The sequence below is a fragment of the Halyomorpha halys genome, unplaced genomic scaffold (assembly GCF_000696795.3).
Source record: "Halyomorpha halys isolate HHAL.00 unplaced genomic scaffold, Hhal_1.1 Scaffold299.1, whole genome shotgun sequence".
In the NCBI taxonomy this organism is placed as follows: domain Eukaryota; kingdom Metazoa; phylum Arthropoda; class Insecta; order Hemiptera; family Pentatomidae; genus Halyomorpha; species Halyomorpha halys.
The window spans coordinates 247210-268344 of record NW_027107963.1 but is presented as its reverse complement, the minus strand read 5'-3'; the positions used below and the strand labels follow the sequence as shown (position 1 = coordinate 268344).

Sequence of the window (21135 nt, the reverse complement as noted above, 5' to 3'; positions counted from 1 at the left end):
TGCAAGTTCCTTATTTTCCATAGGATACTTCAAAAGCCCCAAAAGCAAAAGCTGTAGATATTCCCAAAAATGACAGGAAGGAAGCTGAGAAAGTGTATCTTACTAAAAAAGCAGTTAATCACTCTTTCCTCACAAGACTACATCAAGAGCGGAAAGAAGCAGAAACAGAAGCTGCCTGTGCAAATGTATGTGTTTCACTGTTAGGTCATATTAAATTACATTTTAGTTGGTTATTATAACATTTTTATTTTAAAAATGTCTTTGCTGAATTAGTGCATGAAGATCACACAAAAATTTCCTTACAATTGCTTATATAGTAATTCATGTAAGCATTAATTCTCTTATGACAACTCCTGTGTCATTCAGTACATAGTTGATCATTTTTAGACAGTCTCCCTCTGGCTCTTGTTTGTTTGTTTATTCAGAAATTAAGGCGTAAAACCCACCGGTCATCAACGCCATGCTATGCTCTGGCTCTTGACTTTTATCTAACAGCCCTGATGAAGCCGTGCAACGTGAGGCGAAACGTTGGCTCAATTAAAATAGCTATAATTAATTTTCATGTGACCGCACCCAGACCATCTTCCATTTATTGAACATTTTTAGTCAAATAATCACTAAGGTGCTTTATTTTTTGTTTACAATGTTTGTTTTTCTGTTTAAATTTTATTTTGTTACTTAAATTCAATATCATATTATTTATTTGTGTACATGATGAACGGGGTTTTATAAAAACATATATTTTTTATTAATTTTATTCTTTGCTCTTACTATTTTGACTGGACCTTCCTCAAATTTTAAGTTATGAAGGAATGAGATCCAAGTCTAGGTATTATATCAGAAGGGGTTTAGTTTGAAAAGTGATATTGAGAAAATTTAATATATCTGGTGAAAGGGGGAGGCCGAAAATAATACAATAAGGTTAGTATGTTAAGTAATAATTTTGATATGGGGAAAAAAGTGGTCTATAGGTGAGATGTGATGAGGGTCGCAATTTGGGTTGGTAGAAAAGATCTAACCTGTGTTACTGGGTGCTCGGTGTCTGCCCCATATGTTGTGGGTCACCTTATGGATGGTGTGTCGCTGCTGCTCCGTGTAGCACGCTCGATGCTAGAGGTACTTAGGCAGACGTGCTTAGTTGGCCGTGGTACCAAGAAGAAGGCACGTTCATTCCACTCTCAAGAGCACATCCCCACTCCTGTTCGCCCTCGTGGCATCTAATTATCCACTAACTCTGTAGGTAGTGCTGGGTTACGTTTATCCTAGTGGCCTATGGCGCCCCCCCCCCTCTAGTATTTATGAATCTACAGTCCAGCTATATAACACCAACCCATAAATGATATTCCTGTGGACTGAACACTTACTATAAAGTAATTAATTGTTATTGTCATTGTTTTAAAAATTTCTGTTGAGTATAATATACATTCTTTTCATTGCCATTTATATAAATAGGTTTTAATATTTTATAATTTTTAAAAAGGCCAAGGTATCTCAAGGTTGGAGAGCTGAAGAAGTTAAACAAGAACATAAGTTGGCTCTAGAAATGTTGAGCGATAAATACCAATGGTCGAAGGATATGAAGCTAAGGTATTGTCAATAGTCCATTTTTCTTTCTCTTCGCAATTTTACTGATCCGCATGTCACTGCTTTGCTCAATACTGGCAAATCTGTCAAAAATATGTTTTGATTTATTTTTTAATGGAGCTATTGGTATGGATAGTACCATAGACTGGCTGTTATTTTCTCTACTGGGATCTTCCATAGATTATTTTAATGCTAGTTGTGTTATCTCAAAGTAACCACAATCTATGGTAGAATCCATGGGATACATCAAATACAAAATAAAAAAATATCTTTTTTTCATCTGATGTACCACTATCTAAACAAAGCAGAGATATTTTTCCTCATGTTTTGGTGTTGTCTAATGTATTAATGATTACAAAATGAATATTTAAGATGTGAAAAAATTGTTTTTTTTCTTGTTTATTTTTGTTTGTTTATCTCAAAAATGTGTTGGAAGTACATTGTTTAATATTTATAGATAAAATTAAAAAAAAAAAAAAAGAAGCTATTTTTAAGGTAAGGTTATATGAGTCTTTTTTAAAAATTCAAAATTGGGAGTTACTCCTTACATTTATTTCTGTTTATTTGTGCTCAATCCTATAACTTAACATATTTTTAAAAATTATCAATAGCTATAAAATGGTGTTTCTTGAAGAATTTGTCAACTAAATGTATTGTTTAAACCATCGATTTATATCTGGGTTGATGCTGACAAGGTTTTGAATACTTTTTGTTCATTTTAAATTCAATTAAATTTTTGTTTGTCCTTAGAGAAATATGGAAGAATTCGGAAGAAATCAAAGAACTTCAACAGAAAATCAAATATGCCTATCTTCATAAAGATATGGCAATACAGCTAGCTGAAAAAAAAGCACAGAGATTAAGAAGAAAGGTATAATTATAATTTTGAATGAATATTCTTGGTATCAATCAATGCTGCATTTAGTTGTTATGGTCATAATAATAAGAAAAATCTGGTGTCTCACGTGCATCACAAAACTTTCACTTACCACCCTATTTAGGTCCCCCAAGTTTTGATTAAATTGGTGAACTCATGTTCAATATTGCAATTTTTATAATTTCTGGAAAAAAAATTTAACATGACGATGGGTAAAAATTTTGAATAGAACATTTTTATTTTGCTATAAAAATACCTATTTAGGGTTCTTGAGATGTAAATAATGAATATTAATTTTTTTCCTGTGAAGAATACAACAATATAACAAAGTCATAAACATATGAGAGATCAGGTCTTGGTTTTTCCAATTTGAACCTGTCTATAATTTTCCTTTTTTATCCTTTAGTTATTCATTAATTTTTTTAATATTTTCTAATTACCCATTATGTAGTACTGCCACCAATGAGAACTCACTATTTATTTTGAATAAAAAAAATTAAAAAGTGCTTTAGGGAAAGATGTTTTAAATATTCATCATTTATGCATATCAAACTTTTTTAATGAGTATAAGGCCTATCTGATATTGAAGAATATTCAATTTTATACTGTTATACTGAGTTTAATTAAAATCGTAAGAGCTGTTATTGAGAAAATCAAATAAATTTTAAAAATTGATTTTATAATTTTATAATTTTTTCAGTCATTCGATTTAATAAAAATGTTACTTTCACACCCCATGCATATACCGCCTTAAATATGTAATTTCAATTTCCTGCGACTGTTTTTGAGCTAGGCTGACTGCATACTGATACATACACACACCCACACAGACCATTTTGTGAGACTTAGTTATTTGGACTCAGGAGGCCTCGAAATGTTCATTTCTTTTGAAAACTGGAGTTCAAAATTCTTTCACGATCACGATTTTCCCCATACTATCTATTTCATTTATAGGTAAGAGAAAGTGAAAATTTTTGGTCAGCTATTGAAGAAATATTGTTCGTTGCTCAGTCCTCCCTGCATAAAGCTTGTACAACAGCTGTTTATAATTCTTTGTTTTTGAGTTTATTCATTTGACATAGTATCATTTTTGTCTTGAAAAATTACTTTAAATATTTCTATTTTCATATCTTATCAACAAATAATTTTTTTTTTATTTCAAGCAATAAAATATATCATAACTATGTTTATTTTATTTAATACAAATGAAGCATTTCATTTATTTTTTAAAATTTCCATTCATCACAAGTTGATGTTCTGTTTTGTGTAATATTTTAAAAATTAAGTCGTTATTAAAATAATTTATTCCTTTTCAGGGTCAGGAGAAAGATGAACTATTACGAATGATGGAACTAGAAAAACATTTACAAGAATTGGATGTAAGAAATAAAATGGAAGAAGAACAGAAAAAACTTAAATATAAAGAAGAATTACAGGATCAAATGATTGACCGTCAGAGAATGAGGGAAGAAGAGTACAGAGCTCTATTGGACGAGAAAACATTTATTGATGACGCAATGAAAACTATATCGGAAGAAGACCGAAGGTATTCTTAGCATTATATTTTGATACTCCTCATCACACTTTTTTGTATATCTATATAATCAATTATGATCAATCTGATTTTTTTAACTTATTAACCATGTTGTTACTAAATTACTTAAGGAAATTTGTGGTTAGTATAATATGATTTTTTGATTCTTTTTCAATGTAGATGTATCATACAATTGCATCTATCTGTTAAGTATAACAGGCTTCGTATAACCAATTAATATCCAAACCATTAACTGTTGCCAAACAATGTATTCTGGTGGCATCACTAATAAATGAAGTATTACTTTCTGATTTCCTGAAAGAAAACTAATATTTCGTTTATCTATTTTGTAATCTCATAGTTTTAATGAAAACATCTATGTATAATAAGAATGAACTATGTATAACTAGAATGAAGAAAATAAGAAGAAAAATAACTATGTATAATAAGAATGAAACAGTCCTGATATTTTATATTATATTATTATTGATTCTAGTTTGTGATTATTAAAGGGATGAAGAACTTAAATGGAGAAGGAAAAAAATTGCCAAAGAAGAAGCTGAATCAATACTGAGTGCAAAGAAGTTGTGGGTTGAAAAAGAAGCAAAATTACAAGAAGAAGAAGATAGGTATTTTATGAAATATTATATTAAGTTTTTTTTTCTTTTCACTTTAGTTTATTATATTATTATTATTATTATTATATTCCTAATTTTTTTTAATATCTCTCATTTGTCTTAAAATACTATTGCGATTTGAATTATTAATAAATTGAAAACAAGAATAAATGATAAAAGGTGAATGATATTTTTAATTCTTTTATGAGGTTATATAAATGTTTTTCTTGCTTGTTCAGTTTATTCTCAATGGTATGATGAAGTTATTTTAGTATAGAATGATAATATCGCTGTCCCAGTTCATTTTGAGATGTGTATGTAATCTAATCACCCTTATTGCTCTAAGTCAAATCTTTTTTTTTTAAAAATTTCAAGATATTACAGCTTTGAACTGTCTAGGTCGTACCCTTAGTAACTCAAAATAATCGTGTTTTTTTTTTTTTTTTTAGATGTTATGCTATTGAACTGAAACAGTATTAATCATATGTATAACTGTATTTGGTGTTTCTTTTATATTTGTTGCTACTAAAACTGAAGTGAATTTATTTATCCGTAACATATTATTCTTGAGAGACATCTCGTTCTGGCCATTAGTTCCCTTGATCAATCGTGTATTTTAGAGTTTCTTCAAAAAAATAGTATTTTCAAAATATATAATTACATTGCTTTGAGAATTATTGCAAAAGTAATGTCCTGTGTTAAAAAGAAAAGGTTATCAGCCACCCCTAGCTGTTAATCTGGTTCTGTTTACAGATTTAATTTGTGGGAATTTTATCATCTCATTTCAGTGATATACAAAAAGTTTTTTTATTTCATTTTTTCAGGAAAATAAGGGAATATTTAGAAGATAAGGACAAAAAAGAAAAGGAACTTCAAGAAGCCATAAAGAAAAAAGAGGAAATGAGATTACAGAATAAAATAGCCTGTATAAAACTTATTAAATCAACTGCAGTATGGCTAATAATTACATTTTTACTTTTTTTTCTTTTTTTATTTAATCCGCTAAATGATATGATAATTTTTTTTTTTTCTTAAAGAAAGAAAATGCTGAGAGGGAACGGATTACTCAAATTTTGATGGATGAAGATACTAGGCAGAAAGAGGAGGATAAAAGGAGACAGGAATTAGAAAAGAAGCTAAGAGATACGTGCACATTTAAGGAAATCATTGCTAAGCAAATGGAAAACCATTTACAAAGATTAGAAGAAGAAAAGATTCAGGATATCAAATTTTGTCAACAGGTATTTTACTATATTATGTTCTAGATATTAATTTATAAATATGCCAGGCAAAAATTAGTAGAGGGGTTTCATTAATGATGTAGAGATGATTAATCCGTAACATATTCTACTCACCTGATTTATCCATTGACTACTGCCAGCAACTCATTTTATGGTTCATTGAGCCCAAAAAGTTTCTTTCAGAAAGTGGATCTGTGTTATCTTTGGAATCCATGAACATGCATTCTTGTGTGTGTATGTGGCAAAGTTAAGGCATTGTGTGGATTTTATTTTTTTGTGACAGCTTTCCTAGTTTCTATTTATTACATTTTGCATCATATTTTTATTTTGTTTTTTAATTTAAGTTGTTAGAAGAAAATAACAAGGCAACACTGCGGGAAAAAGAACTATTAGCCCGTAAGCATCAAGAAAACTTAGAATATGGAAGGGCCTTGAAATGTATCGTGAACCAACAGCACATAGAAAAACTGAGGGAGATGGAAATACAAAACGAGCAGAGGAAGCATGAGATGAAACAAATAGAAAAAAGGTTTGTATCTAAATGTGTCATAAAAAATCCTAATATTGCCTTCAAAATAAACTTTTACTAAAAACTATTTTTTAGGCGAGCCTTACTTGATGAAGAAAGGAGGAATCTATTAAAACAACATGTCGGAAATCTTCTTGGATACTTACCTAAAGGTGTAATAAGAAAAGAAGATCTTCCTTATCTAGATTCTGAAGTTCGTAAGTTTTATGAAGGTCAAACTCAAACCAAAACTGATTAAATTTTTTTTCTTTGATTTTCAATTACAATAATAGTTTCCTAATCAGTAATTTTATCTGTACATAAAAACATTTTTAGACCATAAATTTTAAAGAGCAGAAGTGACTGGCTTATTCTCTTTATTATTCATATTTTTATGTAATTTTTGTTATTATTTCTCTTAGACATTACAATTATTAAAAAAAGTTACTAAACTATTTAGAATAAATTTTGTTCTGTAAGATCTGCTGGGTCATTCCAATAAAATTACCTAAGTTATTTTTTTTTCATTTTCGTTTATGGTTTTTTGTGAAATAAATTTTTTAGTTTTATTAATTTATGTTATCTGATAGAGTACTTTAACTTGTTCTGAGACATTTAAAAATATTTTTATCAAAACTATTCAAGACATCACTATCGAATTTTGCAAGAAGTCTGTGTTGTACCTATCAGCAGAAAAATAAAACTTAACAACATATCTCAATCCTCCAAAAAACTAAAAGTATTTAAATACAATTTGTTAGAATGTGAAGAATCTGCGTGGTGGTCAAGAAAGACAGTATAATAAAAAAAAATTATTTATAACCAACGTTTTGCCTTGCAACACTTTGCAATTATGTATGAAGAATACATAATTAAGAAAAAGAAGAAAATGACATTAAAAATTATGTACAGTCTAGAGAGTAAAATAATTAAATAAGGTAAGAGTTTTTAATTATATTAAATTATTTAATTAAGCAAGAGTTTTTTTATATAACTGTTTACACACTTTCTATGTATATTCCTAATTTACAATGTTTGTATCTTGTTCTCAATCAGCCCTGATGCAATCCTGCAAAGTGGGGCGTAGCATTGGTTACTAATAAATAGTTTGTTTTTTTTTTTTACTACTTTGTACCTTTCTTGAGTGCTATCCAGTCTGTCCTCCTACAAGTTTAATTATTATGTATAATAGATAAAAATTAAAAAAATAATGGGTACTTGCTTTAATTAAAATATCTTGGCTTAATCTTTGATACCTTTTGGATACAAAAAAAATATTTATAATATCGTGAATAACAAAAAAAAATTAACATACCATTCTAGATGCATCTCTAAACATTGTTTTATAGAATACTTTTTTCTGGAATGGAGAATCATTTTGAGATGTCTTTAGAATGATTGAGCCAAGTAGAAAAAGTATTTTAATCTGCTATATAATATTAAAATGTATAAAAAAGACAAAAACTTATAATATGGGATGTGTATTTTTAATAATATATCACAAGCTGTGATACCTGGTAAGGCTGAAAAAAAATCCTTAGGTCATTAAAACAAGAACATATCATTCTATTATAATGTTTAATTATAGTAATTTTATTATACAACAGATGAAGACTAGCACAACTATAAATTTAGAAATATTTGAATGACCTGGGGAAAAAATGTGACAATCCACAATTTTAAAGATAATTATAATTTTGTGTATAATGTTCCTTTACCACTCAATAAAACTATTTATTGGTTGAGTTTGCCAAACCATAATTTTAACATATTGTTACGAGTTACCTGGGCCAAGAAACAAACCACAAAGAACAGAAACAAAAACAATTTTTTTTTATTGCAAAGTAAAAAAAATATTCACAACACTTTAATAGCCCTAGAGTTACTTTTTTTTTACAGACTAGCCAGAAACATCTGTTCAATTCATCAATAATTTCAATTATTATCAATCAACCAGATAACCTTGTTACAATACTTACCATTAATATTATGAAATCTGAGCTATATAAAACATTTAATAAGTATTATAACATTTTTTGAAACTGCTCTACTAGGAAGTTTATTTGATGTGGTTTGCTAGAGCTTGCTTAGAGCCCTCAATTATATCACGTTATGTTCTACACGTAATTAGTATTTTTTTTTTAAGAGTATAATAAATAAGATACCTGTATTAGTTTATTAAACTAAAAAAAACACTAGTTACAAGATATCTTGTTGGGACTTTTTAACACTTTTTAAACCAGCATGATGTTTGTTTAGAGTTTAAATTTATCTACATAAAGTTTTATATATATATATATATATATATACACTTCTATAAAGTAAAGATTAAAAAAAAAAATTCTACACCAAAACCGTACTCAGCTTATTTCAAAATTTTAACTAATCCATGTAAAATAGGTGTTACGAATCAACATTTAAATTACTTGTATAATATTTTAAAAAGTGGATATATTGACTTTAAATACTAAACACCTCAAGTGTGAAGATTACTTTTTCTCCTTCATAAATGAAGGAGGAAAGGTTTTATAAATAAAGCCTGCGAACCCGCCACATTGATCAGTACTACGGTATTGTACCGTCAGGTATTGAAGGGAACAAATTTACCTTCACACTAAAACTATTTTTTTTAAAGTTTCTATTATTGTTGCCTAATCTCATATTTTACATATCAGTCAGGTTTCGGAGGTTAAAATTTTTGGAAAACTAATTCCAGAAGCCGATTTTTGGGGGGTATTAAAAGAAAAATAAATAAAATATTCAGGATTCTCAGTGGCTAAAGCTAGGAAGCCTTTAGTAAATTAGACATGTACGTGGCTGGCCATACAGGGAATGAAGAAAATAATTCATGGTTCGGAAAGGGAAGGCAAGGCAATTGTTTCTGCAAGTTAACGCTAATGATACAAAACTAAAACATTGATTTGGTTCCTATTTACTACAAAGGCGTACATATTTAGGAAGAGAGGGTCTGTTGAATAGCTTCTTGCCAGAAGTCCTTCCCATATGAATCTCTTTGCTTTCATGTCAAACGCGATCAATTACTGCGTTCCTTATAGGATTTTCTCATTTGTATTCTTTCTCCAAACTCCAATTCCTGGCCCCACTTTGGGCCCACAATCACCGTGCGAATTTTACACTCAAATTTAACAATTTTTTTCTAAAGGGTAACAGTAAGTGACCATGTCTCTCTATCGTACATCACTGCGGGTTTTATGATAGCATGTTATATTATATATAGTATAATGTATACCATACTATATATACGTATGCAAAATAGATGTTAAGATATGCAATAGTACCTACCAATCTAGTAACTTCCGAGAAAACCTTCAAGTGCTGCACAGCCTCCTCAGAGGCTCTGCATATATCCGACATAATTTTGACGCACTCCACTGGAAACTTCCCTTTGGCCGTTTCCCCGGAGAGCATGACGCAGTCGGCTCCATCCATAATGGCGTTTGCCACGTCTGAGCTCTCCGCCCTTGTAGGTCTGGGCTTTTTGACCATTGATTCAAGCATTTGGGTTGCGCAGATTACTGGCTTGCCTGCCTACATGTTACACGACGAGTTCAGTTTTTTTTTTTTTTTTTTTATAACTTTTCATTAATACATAGCTTTAATAAATTAATAATAATATTCGAGCTATGAACAGTAGTTACTCTAAAGTTGCTTTTACACCAAGAGGACAAAATGATTGTGAACGTTAGAAAACACTATGTTTGGCTTGTGAAAAGAGAAGTACGTGCATTATGTAATCTATGCAAACGTTTGTTTCGGAATATAAGTTTTCCGAGTTGTGTCGGTACGTCTAAGATAGTACACGTTTGCAAATGACTGCAACAGTTTGGAGGGTATGTATTTTTGGGGCAAATGCACTTTAAGAGTAACTAACTTAAAACTACTACTGACCTATTTAGAAAAAAAAAATATTCCAACTTACTTAATAATGGCTTACCAAATTACAGGACGCAATCACTCGTTTTTGGGCTAGAAAAACCCTCTCTGAAGCAATTTCAATTCCTAAGTCTCCTCTGGCAACCATTACTCCGTCACTTATTGCAATTATTTCGTCAATATTATTAACTCCCTCATGATTTTCTATCTTTGAAACGACTCGAATTCTTTCGTAATCCTCTTTATCTCCTGAATCACAAATTATTTTTTAAAAGAGTATTTTTTCATTTTCGATATAATGTGGCGGTACCTAAAGATTCTATAATAAGTATTACATGAACTTATTACTTATTATATGAACCCTATTTGTCAAAAGTTCACGAAAACCAGATACATGTTTTTAACAAAAATATTTTTAATTTTTTGTTAGATGGGAAAAAAATTATCATTAAGAGAAAAAAGATTATTATTTTTTTTAGTTCAAAGCAGGAAGTTCTTGATTTGCTGATAATTTATTTTTGTTTAAATAAGTTTTTATGGAACTTCCACTGTTCATTAGTGGTGTATGGATATACTAAATACCCTTAATTTTGATCTATTTAGTCAGGTAATGTAAAGAACCTATCTAAGCTTGCCTGAACCATATAATTTTAATATTTTCATAATAAACTTTTTTAAATTTATGAAATATATTTTTTTTAAATGGCGTTATTTCATTTTGAGATATGTCACGTTCCCTGTTCCAACTAACAATGCTTGTATTTTAAAGCATCAAAATTCTTTGCTAGTTTACTCAGTGAAACATTATATATTTTATAAGCGTGGAGGTAAGTAAATAAGTTTTATTGTCTACATGCACCATTCTCCCAGAAAGTATCACTGTCCGAAGCGCCTTGCCACTTCCCATAAACAAATTCGTTATCAAAGTAAACATCCCAATAAATTAGAAGATCTCTGTAAGACCTCATTACAAGGCAGGACTTACGTTAGAGTATAATTAACTGTTCAAGATCGAAAAAATAACATTCAGACTAGTGTAAGCTTAAGTAATAGGTTAGTTTATGAAACTCGTCATTTGTCTATTAGTCCTCGGAGTGAGGAGACTTATGTGAATCTGACTGAATATATTTTAATTCTTTGTCATTCCTACTTCCATGTTGGTTTTATATTAATCTGTAGCAGCCACAACAAGATTTAAGTGAGCCAGAACTTCTAGGAACTGCCTCTAGAATGGTAGAGCCACGAGTTCCATTGTAACACACCTGGCACAGCCTAACGGCCGAGACGAAGCCACTATACACTTCAGCCAACTATCGCCTCATGTTAATTAGTAATAACTTTTGTAAATACTTTAGATTAGCGCGTGTGTATCTATGTAATATATTGTTATATTTATATATGTTTTTAAAGAATTAAATAGGGTCTTGAGATCTACTAAAAGCTTAAGGTAGATCCACATGTTGGCCGCTCGCCACGAATCGGAGGCTTGTACAAATGCTCGGTAAACAAAGAGGGGGCCATCCACATGTCAGTGTTATTCAGAGAGACAGGCATGGCGGACGTACTAGTGGTTTCAGCCATTGCACATTGATTGTATTATTTTTATTACAAAAAAAGAAAATGAAAGGAAATTAAATATAAATAAATAAGATTAGATATAAAACTTATTGTAAAAAGTACCAACAAACACCTTTAACCTCCTAACAGCTCTCAGTTGCAACTAGACAAAGAACAATGATGGAGATGCTACACGAGCGCTCTCACGAACCCCTTTGACCTGTGTCCAAAAAACCGACTCTCGACGGATCGGCAACGAGCCTAGGCCAACCAAGCCAAGCCATCCACATGCTCGCGTATGTCTGAGTTCGCCATGACTTGGCTAACATGTAAAGGCCCCTTTACATGTTGTTGTTTTCGTTGATATATATATTCTCTTGAAGTTCAAACTGTTTTATTGACATTTAGAAATAATATCGATAATTAATTCTATTAGATTAATTCTACTACACATATGTATGTCTCACACCACAAACTACTAAAAGACTACAACAGCCGTTGTGGCTGTTATATGTCTGTGTGAGTTGTTTGTTGTAAACAACTCACACAGAACCTCCCAGCTCTGTGTGGCAGTGATTCACGACGGCCTTTACAAATCCAAAGAAATTACTAGCGTAAACTTAGTAATCAACATTAATCCGAAACGAGTCACTTTCGTAAGAGGAATTGAAAAAATTACGGATCGGAAACACACTTTTGGATATGAAGAATGCTTACATTTCACTGTGTCTCCATTAGGTCACTCCTAAAACGTTTACCTTTCAGACAGTAATCGATCACGCCTAAGCCCTCTCCTTCTTCTTCTATGACTACGAGGGTGAATAACCCTCGGCTCTCACTGTCCTTTCTCAGGACCTACATCAAATAGCTATAGAACATACTACCCTCAACTGGAAGGGAATTCCTTACAGAAATTAGTATCCGTTCTAATTTCTATTAGAACTAAAGCTAATACGGTCAGGACTTGCCATCCTCTTCACGACATTCCATTATGCGAGGATTTAAGACGCACACCCTTAAATCTTGCCCATCGCACGGGATGTGTAGATTAATTTTGCAGTTTCTCCTTTAAAATCACCTCTTAATCTAATAGCAATATTGTATAGTCTGTAAAAGTATTATCTCTCATCTCTTAAATTCGTGCCTGAACTAACTACATACCTCGACAAATCTATCTATATGCTGAAGGATAATAATGAAGAAAATAATAAGATGATCCATTAGTTCAATCAGTTCTTATTCTTTATTTTTGACAAATTACCAAGAATCCAATAAAAATTACACTCTTTTGACTTTTGGTTTAAATACTTAAAAATGGTGGTTGACACAGACTTCGTAAAATAAAGTTGTCTATTTCGTATCGATGTGGAGAACTGAAAGAGTATTAAAAATTAAGGAAACAATTATTATTGACTGCCTGAGTTCTGGATTTGAAGTTGGTAAACTTTTGTCAACGGAAGATAAAGTGTATGAGTAAATGATGTGTCCCAAAGAGTATATCAATGTCACACGTTCAACGTGGCGTTTTCTTAATTTTTTTTTTCATTCACTAAATATATTTAAGTATGCCTTAAAACCGAACCTTAATAGTAATGATCACTGGGTACTTCGCGCTTTATCTGGGAATTTCATTACGAATTTTAGATTTTGAAATAATATTTGACGGATTGACACTTTCTGAGATGATGAACGATACAAGGTGGTTAGGATGTCTTGTGAACATCACGTCAGATTTCACCTGAATTCAAGTACTCCAATCTTATATCATTGCCCTCAAGGACAACTTTATAACTTCGGATTCCTTTTAGTAAATAGGAGAATAAAAATTTATTAACGCCTCACCAAGAAATTTCTGTATCTCGAGCACATCCTCTTTACACCTTATAAATGAAGCAAATATTATATCTAGATCCTGCTCTATACCAAACTTTATGTCTCCTTTGTCTTTTTCTGAAACTGCGGGTAAGTCCAACCTCACACCGGGCACGTTCACTCCCTTTTGGTTCCCCACTAGTCCACCATTTTCGACCAAACATTTAATTGAAGTTTTATCTGAAATTAAATCATCACATTTTTAATCATCTACTTACAGCGATGTAACAATTATCCTTTATATATTATTAATAATCTCAATAAAGCAGGATTACCACATCCATAAAATTTTTGTGTAGTAGAACACATTGTTATGATATTATTTATGTTCTGAAAATTCATTGTTAAAAATAATAAAGAGGGGAATACTAAAAAATGACAAAGAGGGGACAATTTGTAGGTTTTCGAAATATTAAAATTATACTGCCGCACCAGCCCTCTGCGGTATCCTTTCTTATCTTACCTTTAAAACATTTACTTAACGGGAGTATTGGTCGTTGTACGTCACTATCACATATCTCTTGGAAATAGTAACACAAAAACAAAAGTAGATAGCAGATAGCAGGTACTCAGTATACTTATTTCTATTTTGTATATTGTCTATATATTTTTATTGGTGTAATTTTGTCTTATTTGTTTATGAGGTTGAAGAAACACGAATTTTGTTCTTTAAATTTTGTGCACCTGATGTTTTGTTAATTTCCCGATTCTCTTATTTTTAAATATCACTGACAAAAAAATCAGATGTAAAAATTCAAATTCCTGTTACTCCAGTAGTATACATGTAATATAAATCATAAATATTAATACCTAACTCCCTCAGTCAACAACATGGGCATCGTAACGGGTGCCGTAAGTGGACCTTAATTTACCGGACCAATTTTTAGTCTTAAGGAGATTTTTTTCAGTATAATTTTTTTCTTTCTTCCACTTAACTATCCTAATGATGGCCACCAGTTCTGAGCCTAGATGAATTGAATCTAGGGAACCCACCTCTAACCGCAGTCAAACCATCATCTTTTGCTGCAGTCAGCCAACCTCAGGAAGAGACTGCCCCTCTGCCAGAACTCTCGTTATTGGAAGCACATACTCCAAGGCTAAAGTGGATCAAGTGCGGCAACCGCCTAGTATTTGAGATAGGCCGTTTCCAACTTAAAACGATTCGTCAGAGGGACGGGTGAGTGAAGTCAATTCCATGGAGGCGGAATCAATTAATGGCCAGGGTAGAAGCTAAGACAAATTAAAACCTACTTGACATCGAGTGTGCCGAGGTGTTAATAGCAGAGAATTTTTGTAGGGTGAAATGCAGCGTCCTTAATCAAATTCAGGCAGATGAGGAGATACCCTGGAGCGTAATCAAAGCTAGGTTGAAGAAGACGTTTGGAGGAGGATGGTGAGCCCCAGAAGAATATATGATGTTTAGCGAGATTAGGAAACCCGAACAGCCTAGTGGGCAGTATTCCGGGGAGCTATTGGCAAGGTTTAATTTTATCGCGGAAAATTTGAGCAAAGATGATAGGGGCAGACCAAGTACAGGGGTGGATGCAGTTTTTATCAGGGATATTAAAGATTCAGTTAGCAAACGGAAGAAGAGAGGGCCTGCTGAGAGAACACTCCTTCGTAGAGTGCTCTCAAGATTTATAAGACACAAGCGCCAGCGAAGGGGAGGCCTGAATGGAAGCGAAAGAGACGGGATGGAGCCGGATTGAATATAATCGGCCACGGAACACTTCAAACTCGTGGAGAAAGCGTGAATACCGAGATAGTGGTATAGAGAAGAAAAGGAATCAAGAAACATATATCGAACTAGACGAATCACTCAAACAACAGTCGGCGAGAGGACTGCAAGTCCCAGGGATGTGGGAAAGTTGGAAATCTGGTGGAGCAGGGTCCACGCACCAGCTGCTTCGAGTGTGGCAGTGAGGGGAATATCGCGAAGCAATTTCTTTATACTTATAAAATAACAGAGATGTATCAGAGCGAACCCATGGAAGTAAATGCACAAAGGGTACTAAGATCGCGAGGATCGGCTGCGAAGTCGCCAGAAACGTTGGATGCATCAGAGACGGAATTAGAAGAAATGCAGAGAATACGCGAGGATGCACGCAAGTGACGAGCAAACGAAGGAAGAAGAAGTCAAGAAGACATCTGAGATGAAAACCAGAGGATGGACGGCCGCACATTTGTGAGTTACGGTATAAAAGGAAAGTCTATTATCTATGTCGGGATTTAAATACTATCCTGAGACGTAAATAACTTTCTACTTTTTTGAATAAACTTAATTGGTCCATGAGTTAGTTCTCCTACCTTTTCTATTTTTTTATTTATTTTTATTTAGTGCTTTAACACATATCAGGTGCCGAAACCAGGAAAGTAGGAGAGATTGATCTTGTTACCTGTTTTCAATACTGTGAGTTGAATGAGCCCGTCGTCAATATATATACTCGAACCCGGCTTAACAAGGGATGGCAATGAAGGAAGATCGATGTACAGATCGGACTGAGTTCCTTTTTCATAAAAACTATGCTCTGTGTGCAGTGTTACTGTCTTCCCTTTCGCAAGCACTAACTCTTCTTTTGATTTCTGCAATGTACGTTACATATTTCATCTGATGAAAATTCCACTCAAAGCAGGTACCGTAGTGACTATTTCTACTGAACTAAATCATATAACATTAATGATTGTTTTATTTAAGATTTTAAGGACCACATCTACAACATAATGAGAAACATCATTAATAACTTTAATTTCATAGACATCGTCGTTTATGAGGTACATTCAATGATCAATAAATCAGAGAGTAAGTTCTGTCATCTTTGGTCAAAATACACTAAACAAGTATAAAATCAACTAGCATAATTTAGAATTATATCTATTGGAAATTACTTCTAATAGGCCAGTCCGCACTTCCGGTCCTTTCGTGTCTAAAGCTATCGCAATTGGTAAAATCCTTCCTGCCTTTTCGGATCGGATTGCAACAGCTTTTCTGATATTAACAATCGATTCCCTGTGATAATCATGCGTTCCGTGGGAGAAATTCAAACGGGCTACGTCCATACCCGCGTCCATCATTTTCACGAGTGTTTCAACATTTCTAGAGCTAGGACCTGGAACATAAGACAATCCCCTTGCTAAAGTACCAATATATATGCTTATTTTACTCCCAAGCATAGTCACAAGCATTTTATACTTTGTATGGACCAGGGCTCAAAATACGAAGGTCATGATTGACTGTAAATTAAGAAAATGACTATAAGTAGCATTACTTAATAGATATGACGGAAAAAAGTTGGTTCCGTGGAAGTTAATCGATTGTAGTAAAATCAAGGTTCTGGCGAAAACAATACAGGGTAATTTAATATCTATGTTAAAGCCACCTCAAATCGACTATGTTTTTTTGTTGGAAGGCTTTAAAATGAACAAAAAACAAACTGGGTCAGATTAAACATTTATTTGGTTCAATTTAAACATGGTAAAAAACAAAACTAAAAACTAACATAAACAAAATATACAAGTAAAAATAAAAGGCCTTTCAGATAAAAATAAAATAGTCAGATAAATTATGAAATTATGAAAATTAAAATAAAATAAACTAATTTACAAATAAACAAATAATATGTAAAATAAATACTGGTCAACGGTTAATCCACTAGATCAAAAGGTTAATCCACTCCGATAGGTCAGAGGAAGGTATTTTGCTAGTCGAGATGTGCAGGTAGAAGCTCCATTGCTAAATACTCCGCTGCAACTCTCAAACTGGTCCAAAGTTGGTGCAATGGCTTACAAACAGTCAATGTCCCAAAAGCCAAGATGGCTACACTGGCATTCATTGAGGGCAGACAGGGTCTAGTTGTTTTTATTAATTATACGAGCCGATTGATTAGCAACAACTCATATTGCACTCAAAGGCCAGAAACGCAGAAAAGGTCTGGTTCCGAACTGTAATGACTCACTAACTCACTAAAAATGTCCAAGCTATTATCAACCAAACAGACAGGGCTGCTAATGCTACCACCGCCACTAATTAGCCGGAACTGCCCCAAAAACTAAGATGGTCGGTCCGTAGGTAGGTGACGCATCTTAGCAACAATGATCACCCCGCAACTGTCTCTATTACTCATTATTACAAACAAATATAATTACACATTTTTCTTTTCAAATAACTAAATCTAAATAAAACAATACAAAAAAAATAAATGTAACTAAATTAAATACTAATAAAACTATATAACTAAAACTATAAAACTAAATACTAAAAATACTATTAACAACGTAATTATATTATGGCGTTAACAATCTAGATGGTTCCACATATACTTCATCAAATTCTATCAACTACTATCGCTTACAGATGCGTAAACGTATTTCTCTCGAAGGACCAATGTTTCGAAAACTGCTGGTTCAATTTGGAGGAAAGTTAGCGAAATTAACATACAAATGATCCAATACAAATTTTATCATATACCATCCTCATAACTCAAAAACTACTAGTTCTAGTTATTTTATCTTATTTTTTATTATTTATTTATTGTTATTTACAACTGTATAAAATATATACAACTAGTACATTTGCTATAAGTTATAAAATGACATGATACGAACACGTGGATTATTTACCAAATGATAGGACTCCAATAACATTAATAGAGAAGAACTCGAAGGAGAAGCCATGTAAGAAACAAGTGGATTTGGGTGGTTGAGAAGTTTATTATGGAAGCATTGGTATCTGGTTCCGGCCAAATCATTAACATATGGATCATTGAGGTCCTGATGTATGAGTTGATTTGTGATAAAGTAAGGTGCATTAAGGATTTATGATTGTAAGGATTTAATACAAGAGGAATTCGATGGTTTAGTGGAGTCCCAAGGCTCAACTACGTAAATCCAGATAGGCCTTATTATAGGCATATTAATGAGTCTTTTGTAATTAGTTGAAAGTTTAGACTGTTTGTCAAGTAAATAATGTAATCGTCGGAATCGGCGAGCAGTTTCCTATTTTTTTCAGTCTTGTACAATGGAATCCATAAGTCAGTCATTTGTCCAGATGTAGTCCTAAATAACAAATTTGTTCGACAGGAATAAGTGGGGTATTATTAAAGGATACTGTGGACAGGAAGTCATCGATTTTCGACAAAAGATAAATGTGATTAGGTGAGATTTATTGGATTTTAATCCTCAAGTTTTGCCAACATTTTTCAAGGGTGGTGATGTGGGATTGGAGGGTTAGGGATACAATGGAAGAGTCCTTATTCACTGACAATAGACATGTGTCATCGGAATAAGTGGTGGGGATAGTGTTAGGACGGATTGAGATATCAGCTGTAAAAACTGTATAAAGAATAGTACCAAGGATGTTACCCTGAGGAACACCAGCAGAGTGAGGAAAGAGGGATTAGCGATATTGTGATTCACTTGAAATAATCTGTCGGAGAGATAAGAACGGATGAAGAGGAAGTAGAAGGTAGGACTTTACGGATCTAGTACAGCAGTCAATTTTTGAAATCAGCAGCCTCAAAAAAATGAAAACCGGGAATAAAATAATGTTGTTGATATGGGCCACTCTACGCGCTCTTAAAGCTATCTATGTTGAGCTAGATCCGTGATGTGGGGCACTGTCCTGCAGTTTTAGAGTTATCTATGTTGAGCTAGATCTGTCACATGGCCCACTGTCACGCGCTCTAAAATTATTCATGTTGAGCTATATCCGTGATGTGAGCCACTGTCCCGCAGTCTTAGAGTTATCTATGTTGAGCTAGATCTGTCACATGGCCCACTGTCCCGCGCTCTAAAATTATTCATGTTGAGCTATATCCGTGATGTGAGCCACTGTCCCGCAGTCTTAGAGTTATCTATGTTGAGCTAGATCTGTCACATGGCCCACTGTCCCGCGCTCTAAAATTATTCATGTTGAGCTATATCCGTGATGTGGGCCACTGTCCCGCAGTCTTAGAGTTATCTATGTTGAGCTAGATCTGTCACATGGCCCACTGTCCCGCGCTCTTAAGTTATTCATGTTGAGCTAGATCTGTGGTATGGGCCACTGTCGTGCACTCCTAAAGTTATCTATGTTGAGATAGATCTGTGATATAGAGCCACTGTGCCACGCTCTTAAAGTTATTTATGTTAAATACCTCGTGCTGTGCGCGCATTACACTATTTTCACATAGTATCCTGGAATGTGCAAATGTTAAACAAAATATTTTATTAATGAAAGTCCGGTAAAAAAGCTACTCAATGAGTTTTTACCAACAACACATCAGTTTTGCAAAATATAACTGAACCGTGTTCCTTAACATTGCAATCGGAAGAGATCGGACACGCTCTGTTGTCTCCGATATTCCAATCTCTCAAAACTGTTGTTCTCCTTTAGTTAATTATCAGAATTATTCATTGTACAGAATGGTTAATTATTTCAAATAAACAAAAGATACTTTAGAGGAATATTTTTTAACATTACATTTAAACTCTGTCAGACTATTGCAGTGATAAAACCTAGCTAATTTTAAAGATCAGTTGATTGTACATTGATATACCGAGTTTAATCGAAATCGTTTCGGCCGTTATTGCGAAAATCGAAAAAAAAAATGAAAAATAGATTCTATAATGTGGCACAACCAGTTGGTCGATTTGAAAGAAAAAGTTGCTATAACATCCATGGCACGCACATTCTCTACTTTTTGTTTTTTGTGTCTGGCTGTTCACACAGACACACTGGTCATTTTACGAGACATTACTATTGGACCTCAAAGTGTCTATTTCTGTCAAATTCGGAATTTTGCACGATCACAAAACATTCACTTACTATTTAGTATATCGTGAACAATCCCTTAATATATATCGCCTTTATAGGTAAGCGATACCATCTCGGAGGCCAAAAACCAGATGGATAGAAGGATCGTCAATGATGTGAAAGAGCTGTGGAGTAAACTGGAAAGCAGTAAGCCAAGACAGGAAGGCGTGGAGGGGGATGTTCGGTGAAGGTGTAGAACCCACCCAGAAAAAAAAAAAAAAATAGATAGGTGAAAGTTAAAACAGGAATCAATTGTGTGGTTAAAGCTAGCAGTGGTGGAGAAATCCGGTTAAGATGTCAAAAATCAATTTGAAAATGAAATAGTGTTTATACCGAACAAAAAACATTATTTAAGAAATTATCAGGCTTTAGTTAACTGTCTTGTAATCTGTCCCTTCATAAAGCTCCTTTCTTTTATGAATTTATCTGTTATCTTGAGATCTATTCTATAGTTCTTCTTTAAACATATTTTAAAGAAATATATTATTTTATTACATTTCTAACAAATATGTTATCTTTTCATATGAATTTTGATCTTTACAAAAAAAAAAAAAAATCTGGGCCCTGTTTCATAATGAAAGCTAATAGTATTAGTTGATAGTACAAGTGTAGAAACTAGTGTGGTAATAATACCAGGTCATTCAAAAAGTCCTGTCGTTTT

The 21135-nt window shown here is 32.9% G+C and overlaps 2 protein-coding genes across 8 annotated transcripts in view; one reads left to right on the top strand and one right to left on the bottom strand.

Annotated features, from left to right (window-relative positions):
• The window catches only part of LOC106680923 (meiosis-specific nuclear structural protein 1), a 7550-nt gene extending 486 nt beyond the window's left edge, over positions 1-7064 (top strand). For all 3 annotated transcript variants that reach the window (XM_067046330.1, XM_067046329.1, XM_014420954.2), the window contains exons 2-10: positions 24-185; positions 1481-1587; positions 2335-2455; positions 3778-4007; positions 4508-4624; positions 5437-5563; positions 5650-5853; positions 6198-6382; positions 6458-7064. In XM_067046330.1, coding sequence (XP_066902431.1) covers positions 1544-1587; positions 2335-2455; positions 3778-4007; positions 4508-4624; positions 5437-5563; positions 5650-5853; positions 6198-6382; positions 6458-6620 — 1191 coding nt within the window. In that variant the 5' untranslated portion in view covers positions 24-185; positions 1481-1543 and the 3' untranslated portion in view covers positions 6621-7064. The remainder of the gene's footprint in view (positions 1-23; positions 186-1480; positions 1588-2334; positions 2456-3777; positions 4008-4507; positions 4625-5436; positions 5564-5649; positions 5854-6197; positions 6383-6457) is intronic.
• A 2600-nt stretch (positions 7065-9664) lies between these two features.
• LOC112210046 (pyruvate kinase-like) overlaps positions 9665-21135 on the bottom strand; it is a gene marked incomplete at its 3' end in the record, with an annotated part of 20840 nt that continues 9369 nt past the window's right edge. For 4 of the 5 annotated variants that reach the window (XM_067046323.1, XM_024360459.2, XM_067046324.1 and 1 more), the window contains 5 exon segments: positions 9665-9910; positions 10317-10504; positions 13655-13864; positions 16081-16267; positions 16571-16791. In XM_067046323.1, the coding sequence (XP_066902424.1) occupies positions 9665-9910; positions 10317-10504; positions 13655-13864; positions 16081-16267; positions 16571-16791 (1052 nt within the window). 5 annotated transcript variants of the gene reach the window in all.